This window comes from Geospiza fortis, unplaced genomic scaffold, assembly GCF_000277835.1.
Source record: "Geospiza fortis unplaced genomic scaffold, GeoFor_1.0 scaffold104, whole genome shotgun sequence".
Classification (NCBI taxonomy): Eukaryota; Metazoa; Chordata; class Aves; order Passeriformes; family Thraupidae; genus Geospiza; species Geospiza fortis.
Window position 1 is genome coordinate 408,727 of NW_005054325.1, and position 10,788 is coordinate 419,514.

Below are 10,788 nucleotides of genomic sequence, written 5' to 3' on the forward strand. Positions count from 1 at the left end.
TTCAACATGAACTCAAAGTACAGAAAGCTGCCCATACACTGCCATACTCAGATGACAATGGATAGGATAGGATAGGATAGGATAGGATAGGATAGGATAGGATAGGATAGGATAGGATAGGATAGGATAGGATAGGATAGGATAGGATGTGTGATCTGGATTCAAAAAATAGTATTCAGAGACTCATAAGAGTATTGGAAGTGATCTCTGGAGGGCATGTGGTCAAACCTCCTATTCAAAGCAATGGAGTTTCAAACTCAATTCCTGGATAATGTATTCATAACAAATGTTGTAAAATATTGTGGTCTGGTCATGTTGATCTACACATGGTTGCAGCGAGTAAAAGAGGTATTCAAATCTCACAAAACCTCAGTGACAATGTGTTTATTCATGGGCTAAGTAAATCCCTGCCACCTGAAGGCATGCCCTGTCCTGGCATTGAGGAGTCCTGGACCAGAGCTCTGAAGTCCCTGTCCACCTTCATTATTAGGATTATGTAATTGAATTATGCAGAAATGCCTGGGCTAATGGAGAGCTCACCAATTCCTGGATAGGAAGCAGTGCAATTACACTGTGCTGTTCAGGCATCCTGAGACTCAGTGCTGGGTGGTGCAGGAGCTGCTCACCATCACAGTTTGGGGTTCCGGGCAAGTTTCAGACACAGCAGTGTGACCAGTGCTGACTTAGGAATCACAGCATGGTGCTGCATGGTGAGATGCAGACATGTCCAGAATATAATTAAAACTTCAGCTCTGCAGCAGAGGATGAGTGTGCTCAGACTGATTCACCATCTTAGAATGCCAGTGACACACTGGAGCATAAAACCTCAATTTGATCTTTATCTTACTAAGGAGAAATGGCTTCAGGCTGCAAAATTTGGTGTCATAGCTTTCAAATTAAAAACGTGACTCAGTTAATTAAATTTCTAAAAGCATTCTGAGATCTTTACAGAATAAATGTAAAAGAAATTCTAGGATTTTTTTATTCCAGATGTATAAAGAAAATTAGAAGTAGAGAGCCTTTTCTGTCACCTTATTTATTTTTGGGGTTTTTTCATAGTTATAAAGAGATAATTTACCTTTCTAAAAATTTGTGTGAGCCTTAGATAAACCATTTGAAATAACCTGTTTCTTAACCTCCTTTTCAGTTACTTCTCAATGAGACAGATGGAATTTCTAATTTTACTGAAATTAAAGGACTGTTTGGGCCTCCAGTGAGTATATGCTGCTTTACTAAATCTTCAGATTTGCTCTACCTTCAACATCTTCTTTTGAGTATCAACTTGAGATGAGTTTCCTATACTTTAGGATTGTGTTTCTGCTAACTTCAGCACGAAACTCTGTGGAAGTACTTTCAGGCAGAACTCAGTTCTCTGTGAACAAACTACTTTTACATATTTATATGAAATAAATTGGCTTATCTCTGATTCTGAACTATATGCTCAGAATTATAGAAATGTAGAACTGTTGCAAAAATAGAGTCCAAGATTTAAATTTCTTCCACTTTTTTTTCCTTCTTGTTTTTCAAGTTACAAAGTATTGGGATAAAAACTATTTTGCTCAGTTCTGCTTGAGACTTCAACTAGAAATGCTAGACTCCTGTCTATGAGTTTAGTCTCACACAAGTTATATCTGTGAATGAAAAACTAGGTATTTCATAAGACAACAAAAGATGTGAAATTGAGGTTCTCTTCTAGCTGCAAAATAGTTCAGTCAAATACTTGAAATGCTGAATGCTCCTTGGTAATGATTTGAAGTTCCTAGCACTGGATCCAAAGAGAAATCTACCTTTTCCGGTCATGGAGACTATTCAAACTTTTCCAGAAGTGTACAACATGTTGCAATTTGCAAAAACTTAACCACCACAAATTAAGAACCTTTCTTTACAGCTAGTTTAATTTGTGAATTCCAGTTTGTGTATTCAATTTTGTCTGTTTTCTTGTTGGTGAGCACAGTGATCTCCTCCACATTAAATCCCTGATGAAACGAAGAAAGTCAGAATGTTCATAGCCAATAGAAGAATTTCACTCTACATAAAGTTTGCAAAAACTTTGTATCTTATTGTTACAGCTGCCTCAAAACAAATATTTACAGAATGTGTCATTGAACTGGGAAGAAGGGCATTAGCTCCAGCAGCAGCTTGTAACCTTTTTCTGCTAGCCTAGCATGGCTCTTTCCCACTTGTTAAACCTTAGGACAACTTCATGTTATTGTGGCTCCATCCAGCCATGCTTATGAGTAAAACAGTTTTCATGGAAGGGTACTTTCATGTATTTCCCAAAGACCTGGTTCTCCTAATCCCTGGACATAATAGGACGCCGGGACAGTATGGGTCCCCTTTCGTGAGCTCTGCCACAGTACTTGCCACAGGTAATTCACACCTTTGTTTTGTGATAGATGTTAGAGTCACATTCCCACAAAAAAGAAGCAGGTTCTGTAGCTTGAAGAGCCGTTACAGGCAGAAAGATTTGAACCTCAGTCTCAAAGCTCTAACCCTTGTCAGGTGCAGTCTCATAGTGGATGGGGAAATAAACATTCTGCTGATCTGAACCAGAATTAAAGTGTGTCTCTGCAGTCACCAGAGCAGGGCAATCTTAAATGTGCCCAATACAAATCCCAATCTGTGATTCTATTCTCAGACTATTACACAGTCTGTTTTCTATCCAAAGACATCCAGGACCAAAATGGGAAAGCTGAGTGGCTGCTGTGGTCTCTGTGCTGGCATCTGGAAAAGATTCAGAGGAGGCTGAATAATGGTCGCATGCCTTTCATATGTAGAAAATGTCATCCTTTTTCAGTCTTTTCTGGATCTCTGCCTCACCAGTTTTTGAGAGTAAATGCTAAATTAGAAGATAGGGTGTTGTGGAGGTTCACACCTTTACTGTCAACTGAATGAAGTTCTTAATTCAGTAGCAGATAAGTTGATATTCAGAAATCACACAATACATGAAAAATGCATATTCTGTTTTGCAAGTCTGTAATATGTGTTTATAAGGGTGTGAGTTTTTTAATTTTGCAGGGCCCAGATGGCAAGCCAGGTCTACCAGGATTTCCTGTAAGTGTTAATTGCCTAGGATTTAAATGTATTTCCTGGGATTTTTAAGTATTTTTCAATACAGTTTAATATTTTTTTAAATGTATCTTGTACACAATTTGCATGAAGTCTAATAAATTTTCATAGAGGATGCTGTAGGTCTTCGGAAGTTACCAACTGAGCTAGAAATTTATTCTGTTGGAAACGAAGTATATTCTGCTAGGCTCATCTCAGTGTCAGTTCTGTAGTTTAAATCTGGGTGTAATTAATGGAAAATTACTACCTAAGGAAAGGCCTACGCTGTATAGGAGAAATAAATGGAACAAATGGAATTCTAAATGTTATCTGTGTGTATACATACGTAACTGTGTTATTCCTCGGGCTTTTTTGTCACCACTACAGAATACAGGAAAGCCCTATAAGATGTTCCCTTTTTATTTTATTCTTTAGAAAATATTTATGATTTTTCATAATAACATACCAGGGCTATCATATAAGCATTTCACAACCATAGTATCAAAAGGCGCCTTTTGCTGTGCTACTTACCTATTGGGCTCAGACTGCCATGCAAACACGTATAAGCATCCTCATCGATGACTTAGACATGGGACTTGGAAGGATACCAGCTTTGTGGACAATACAAAACTGGGGGATGCTGTTAACTCCCTCCAAGGCAGAAAGAGCCTGCAGAGATACCTACATAAATCAGAGGGCTGAAGGATCACCAGCTGTATGATGTTCAACAAGGGAAAGGGGCAGATTCTGCGCCTGGGATGGTCACCCTTGTTGTGCATGTAAACCAGGGAATGAGATGCTGGAAAGTAATGCCAGAGAAAAAGACCTGGAAGTCCTGGTTGGTCTTAGGGTGAATCTGAGTCAGCAGTGCCCTGGCAGCCAGGAGTGCCAGCCCCGTCCTGGGGGACATCAGGCGCAGCATGGCCAGCCAGGCAAGGGAGGGGGTTGTCCTGGGCTGCTCTGGGCTGGGGCAGCCTCACCTCCAGTGCTGGGGGCAGTTTTGAGTGCCACAATATAAGAAAGACATTAAACTGTTAGAGGGTGTCCAAAGGAGGCCTGTGAAGATGGGGAAGGGCCTTGAAGGGAAGCTGTGTGAGGAGCAGCTGAGAGCACTTGGTCTGTTCAGCCTGGAGAAGAGGAGATGGAGGGGAGACCTCATTGCAGTCAACTTCCTTGTGAGGGGAAGAGGAGGGGCAGACACTGCTCCCTTCTCTGTGCTGACCAGTGACAGGACCTGAGGGAATGGCCTGAAGTTGTGTATGGGGAGGCTAAGGTTGGATATTAGGAAAAGGTTCTTCACCACAGATTTGTTGGGCACTGGAACAGGCTCCACAGGGAAATGGTCACAGCACCAAGCCTGACAGAACTCAATGAGAGTTTAGACAATGCTCTCAGGCACATGGAGTGACTCTTGGGGTGTCCTGGGCAGAGCCAAGAGCTGGACTTTGATGATCCTTGTAGGTCTCTTCCAACCCAGAATACTCTGTGATTCTGTGATTATTTAGCTTATGACTTCAGAAAGTATTGTTCTAATTATTGTCTTCATATTCTGTGTGATGGGATGGAATTACTTTCCCTTGTTATGATTGTTTGACAGTTCAGCGCATGCATATGGTCTCAGGATCCTTTGTCTATTGCCTGAGAACAATTAAGCAGAATACTGGGAAAGTTGACAAAAGATGTTAACAAAATGCTGGCAAATTGCCCAAAATTCCACAGAAGGTTGCTTGCTGAGTCCTGAATATCATGGACTGCAAAGAAAGAGGGAAAAAACTCCTCAGACATACATTTCATTTGAAAAAGAGCTGATAACATTTAGAAGATGATAAAATGAATTCTTGGTCTCTGTCCCTTATAGAATTTCTACAGACATGAAAATACCATTCTTGATCTCACCTCATGTCTTTTATGTATCTCTTGACAAATGCAGAAATTATGTAGACTTGAGTTTAGATCTTAGTGAGCAAAAAGAATGCTTCTGAATGCTCTTGGACGATTGTAAAGTACAATATGATCTGATAGGAATGCTTTCCCCACAAAGCAGATAAAGAAATAATCTTGTTTTCAAATAGATAAACTCTATTTCATATATTCTTTTTTTTCCTTTTTTTTTCTTTTTTTTTAACATACTGTTAAAAATACATCTTCAGAAATTCTGTTGAAAATCAGTCTGGCTAAATGATCATGGAAAGAGAGAGGATTGAATACAGAAGAAATAGAGAATTTTAGGTTGAATTTCCACTCTTATTAATGTTTGCATATTTCCCTTTGTGAATGTGTGTATCATCTACACTGTGATAAACATCAGGTATTTTTCATTTTGGTCTTTCTAAAAGACTTTCCTTATGTGATATCTGGTTTAGGGAATAACTTTATTCAGAGAGCAATTTAGTCTTGTAAGAATTCTTAGATTGCAACCAGAGTGATTTAAGTTCAAGTTTGCCAGTAATTTAAAATTACATTTAGTAAAATAGCCTAGTTCCATATTGTTCACAAATATCACTATGGATTTATGTACTTGTTTTTGCCTAGGGCCCTCGGGGTCCAAAGGGTGATACTGGTTTGCCTGGATCACAAGGACCTAAAGGACAACAGGTATGAAAAAATGCATAAGGGAAAGTATAGACTGAGAAATGTGTTAAATGACAAGTACTTAGTGACATTAGAAGTTCAATGATTCTAATTTCTGTAGAAATTGGGATTTTAATAAGCTCATGTGAAAAATGTACTAGGGGGAATGTGAAAATGCTAAATGACCTCCCCTGATATAATCTTACCAAGAGCTAATCTTCCTGCACCAGTGTTGAAATTCATCAGTGCAGTATGCACTTATCAGGTTAAGTCTCTTTAAACATTAAACATGAAGTGACCTCTTCTTGCCAGCTGATTGTTGTGCTGACACCCTGGGATCCTATCCAAAAGCCCAAATAAAAAAAAAAGATCGATCTTTTCCTCCTCCTATGCCAGAGAGAGCTTTGCCTACAGAATGAGGACTGCAATTTTCAATTCCCAAAGTTTAGGATTTTAAGACTTGTGTTACTCTCTTCTTAGGATTCTTTCTCATGTTTCTTCACAAAAAGTGTGTATTTTATAGCTCTGCTGAGAGGGTACTAAAGACTGACTCTGTTCTTCTGTAAATAATGCAGCTTTTCCAGTTTCTTCCCCTTCTTATCAACCTTCAGGAAGCAGGGGAGAGGAACATCTAATATATTGGGGATACCAAGAAAGAAAAACAAAACCACTTTCTGCTTAGCTGAGCTCACTTTCTCACAAGTAATAGGAAGACTTGGAAATGGTTCATTATGGTTTAAATGGGGTAGCAGATGAACCGCATTGTCATTGCTCAGAAGGAAAGCTTTCAGGCCATGTTTACCAGTCCCTGCTTATCATAAGGTTTCCTGTTCTTATACAAAATGCATTAAATGATCAAGCTCAACCTTAGAACTAGTTGGGTGATTTTTGGTTTAGGTTGTGGAGGTTGTACTTTTGTTTTTTGGTTGGTGCTCTTTTTTTTTGCTTCTGGTGTCTGCACTGGCAAGAACTCAAAGCTTTGAAAGCATTTAATTTTGGATGCACCAAAGACATAGTGATGTCTCTGATGGTGTTTCTGAGCTGTGAACACCAGGCTATGCCCAAGAGTGATGAAGTTTGGGAACCCCAGTGAAGATGTACAGACACCTTTACTTAAAGGATCATGAAATTCAACCTCAGGTCCATACATTCTCATAGAAGATAAAGTCAGTGAAGCCAACCAAGTCTTAGGGAGACTCCAAAGTATCCAAAGTATCTTCAGGGAGACTTCAAAGACTCACAATAGTTTAAGAACCTGTGAGAAGAACTGAGTTACAGCACCTAGAGTTCAATGAAAGGTCTATAACCCGGACTCGCACTTTAATCAGCAATGCTATTGCTAGCTTCAAGCTAGATTTCTTCCATGACATCTTGGGAAAGATGTTGTAGCAAGCTGCATGAGGTAGGAAGTGGAAAGTTACAGCTGAATGACCCAGCCTGGGAACCATGCACTTAGCACTAAGTGATAATTTGTGGTGGTGGAACAGGACTTCAGAGGGTCACAGTTTGAGCTCTGGGACTTGACCTTCACTAAAGTTAATGAGGTTGCATCATGCAAGGCACATAGAGAGAATGATTCATGCTTTCCTGATAGTAAAATCTGAACATTTACTGGTCTATCAAGATGGGACATTTCCTGCAGGGTTTACTGACCATTAAGCTGATGGTACACTAGAAGACAACAATAACCTGTTTGCCTTTGGCAGAGACCTTTTGTGAACACAGCATGTTTCACATACTTACTCTATGGAGAGCAAATTAACTCTTTCTAGAAAAATAAGAACTTATTCTTCTCATGGAGATATTTTTAGTGTACTTTATTATGTTTTTAGAAAGATCATCTCTTTTCTTCCCCAGAATCAAGATTCACCCTACTCATACTGATATCACTTTATGTTTGATATTGCAGCATGACTAATCTGTCATGCCTCGAACAAAAGTAATGCTGCCTTGACTTCTGATTCACTGGGAACTGCTTTGTAAACAGTAATTACTCTGATAATTGCAGGGTGAAAAGGGAGAACCAGGAGCTATCATTTCTGCTGAAGGATCTTTAACTGAATTATTAGGAAGAAAAGGGGAGAAGGTGAGCTAATACTGTGTTGTGTTCTTTCAGAATTATTTGGTGGCCGTGTTACCAGCCACCTCTGCTAGACATTGCAGGAATTCTTCTTGTCATTGCTCTCTCTCTGTGTTGGTCCTCAACAGGGCGAAGCTGGAGTGATGGGACCAGTGGGACCAATGGTAAGATGATTCCAAAGATGAATGGTTTTTTATTTTTTAATTTTGCTTTGGCCTTACAAATACTAGTAAATGTAAAGGTAGCATGGTTAGCTTTTCTTTCCTTCTGAGTAGGGATGATAAGGAGTATTTGTGCTTCAGAGCCATCAGTTCCTTCAGAAAAGAATGTGCTTGTTATGTATGTGGCGCTGTAACTACTGACTTATGCAGAGCTTAAATTCTGGTAGAACAAATGTATCTGTTACTGTGTAAGCTGACTGTGAAATATCATCAGAGCTAGAAATTTGGATGATTTTTGACTCTGAGTGAACTGGGTTTCTTTAGCTCTGAAGATAAAAGGCTAAGAGGAGCTCTAATTGCTCCCTGCTGCAACCTGAAAGGGAATCATAAAAAAAAATCAGGTCCTTCTCAGAGGTGCACAGGAAAACGACAAGTAACAAAGATCTTGTGACATATATAGATATAAAGGCAAAAATTCATGTTAAAAGTGATTAAACACAGAAATAGATGCCCAGGGAGATGATGGATTCTGGAACAAGGTGTTGAGTGGCATGACCTAACCTACAAGCCTAACATACAAGTTTGTCTTGTAAGCAAGGGGTTGTGCAAGAGGATCCCTCTCTTTCCACCTAAATTATTCTCTGATTTACATTAAAACAACTAATTGCATTGGCTCAATTTCTGTCAATGCCAATAAATTGCAGCTGTGTTGGATTCTGAGAAAGCTGTACACCAGGCAGCAGAGTAGGACCACGTACCAAAATCAGGATTTAGAGGCCTTCTTTCAGGTATTTGGTCTGATACTTTTGACTGGACATGGAAGGTCGTAAGAAAGCACAATGAATTAGTTATAAAATAAGAACAGTTGCCCAGACTCAGCAGTGTTAGAGGGCCAATTTCTTCTAGTCAAATATTCCAAAAATCAAGGATGTCAAGGATATTTCTTTGTTTCTGCTTTTCATATAGCCTGGTCACTGTTGTGCCTTAGTGAATGTTAGTGGGGTGTTGACATTTCTGCACACCGAGATGCATAGGAGATTTTTACATCAGTTTCTGTAGCCTTCCAAAGGGGGTAACTGGGTGTGCTGAGTAACTGCTTTTTAAATTACTGTGTATCAGAACACCCTGAGGAGGCTATCCTAATTTACCAGAAGGGATGTTCAGTTCCTTCTCTTTGTATGACTGCAAGATGATCTACCCTTTTGACTTGACACAGAATAACTTTGAATGAAAGTGGACTTCAGAGATGATCTTGTGCACATCACTGCCTGGAGCAGGTCTCTTTAAATCAGGAAGTCAAGTGTCAAGTGAAGTTTTCAACAACTCTTAGGATAGAAATTCCACAACCTTTCTGGGCAGCACATTCCAAACATTTGACAAACTCTGAAGTAAAAAAAATTGTCCTTATATTTATTTGGAATTCCTCGTGTTCTGGCTAATGTTCACTGCTACTTGCTGTGCATCCTGCATCCAGCAGACAGGTCCTTTTCCTCTCAGCCCCAAGCTTTGTGTTTTACATATCCTTTTATACTGCCATCATACAGTTCAGCAAGCAGAAAAAGAAGTTCTTGCCAGCACTGGTGGGAATGGTTACACTTCAGGAAAGTTTGGCACAGGGAGCCTGTCTCAAAGCTTTGCTCAGCCAGCTCTCTTCTGAGCGCAGAACTCAGGTTTGATCATCACTGCTAATGGGGTGGTACAATTTGGTGTTGTCCCATAGAAAAAAATCATCTGTAGTTAGTGTGAGGCCTGTGCAGCAAAAGTGTACAGATTTCAAGTGCTGTGTCAGAGACCCTGACAGATAACTTATTCAAGGTTTTAGTGCAATAGCTCTGTTCCACTTTGCTCCAAGGGAGTCTCTGGCCCAGGAACAACTTTGAGGCAGTGGGGGACTCTGATTGTTCCTCTCTGCTTTTAGACCCATATACAGATTTCCAGAATTTAAAATCAAATCCCTAGCCATTGCTCTGCTCCTCTTTGAGACTTCAGGTGGACAGAAGGTAGGATCACAGGAGCTTGGAGCACAAGGAGCTACAGAGAAGTAGTAGTTTGGCAGATGAGAACTAGGGATAATCAGGAGGTCAGTACAATTGTTAGCAAAAGCAGAAGCAACAGACTGAATCCGAGCTCCCGCCACCAGAGAAATGAGGATCTTTTACATGCTGGATTATGCTGTTCCCTGTGAGTGAAGGAAATGGCTGCATATCACTGAAGGAGAGCACTTAGTGAGAACCTCAGTGTCCAGATCTATTGTGCTGGTGTAAGAGAAACTTTTGTGGTAAGCAAAACTCCTGTGGCTTCCATGCTTCCTTCTTTCACTTCTAGCTGTGACTGCTGGCTTCTCTCAGGGAGTTGCTAACACCTGACAGACTGGGCTGGCACTTAAAGAAAATAATAAAGGTGGCCCCAGCTGAATCAACTCTCGCATTGTTAATGTTTGAAATCCCAGTTAAAGCATGGGATCAGACACTGCTCCCTATTTAAACTGAAAAAGTCTGTTTCTAGTTGTTCTCACTGCTGATTAAAGTTCAGATTTACATGATCTTTAAAGGCTCAGGTACCAGAGACTGAAATAGGAAAATGCTTTTGGATTGCTTTTTTTTAAATATTTTTGATTGCCTTTTTTTTCCCCCAAACCTCATTACTGGATGTGGTATCATGGAAAGGTGAATTTTGAAATTTTGGGGCACAATATTGAAATTCACCAGCAATCTCTTGCCTGATTGAGACACAGGCATTAACTTTGTTCACATGGGTAGAAATTACCTTCAAACAGGAAATAAAATAGAAGATTAATAAAAGTCTTACCAGCTGCAAGTAGTTTCAGCTGACATTAGTGAGCTTTAAATTCTGATTACAATGGTGACATTATAAATTAATATGTTCATATGGTAACTGCTTATGAATTTCCAGTTCAGTTTTCAGTTT

General features: G+C 39.7%; 1 protein-coding gene across 5 annotated transcripts in view; it reads left to right on the forward strand.

Moving 5' to 3' along the window:
- COL15A1 (collagen type XV alpha 1 chain) overlaps positions 1-10,788 on the forward strand; it is a 119,742-nt gene that overhangs the window by 84,725 nt on the left and 24,229 nt on the right. For 3 of the 5 annotated variants that reach the window (XM_031056979.1, XM_031056981.1, XM_031056980.1), the window contains exons 21-25: positions 1,148-1,213; positions 3,019-3,054; positions 5,581-5,643; positions 7,628-7,705; positions 7,828-7,863. In XM_031056979.1, coding sequence (XP_030912839.1) covers positions 1,148-1,213; positions 3,019-3,054; positions 5,581-5,643; positions 7,628-7,705; positions 7,828-7,863 — 279 coding nt within the window. The remainder of the gene's footprint in view (positions 1-1,147; positions 1,214-3,018; positions 3,055-5,580; positions 5,644-7,627; positions 7,706-7,827; positions 7,864-10,788) is intronic. The other 2 variants (XM_031056982.1, XM_031056983.1) reach the window with 2 other exon arrangements.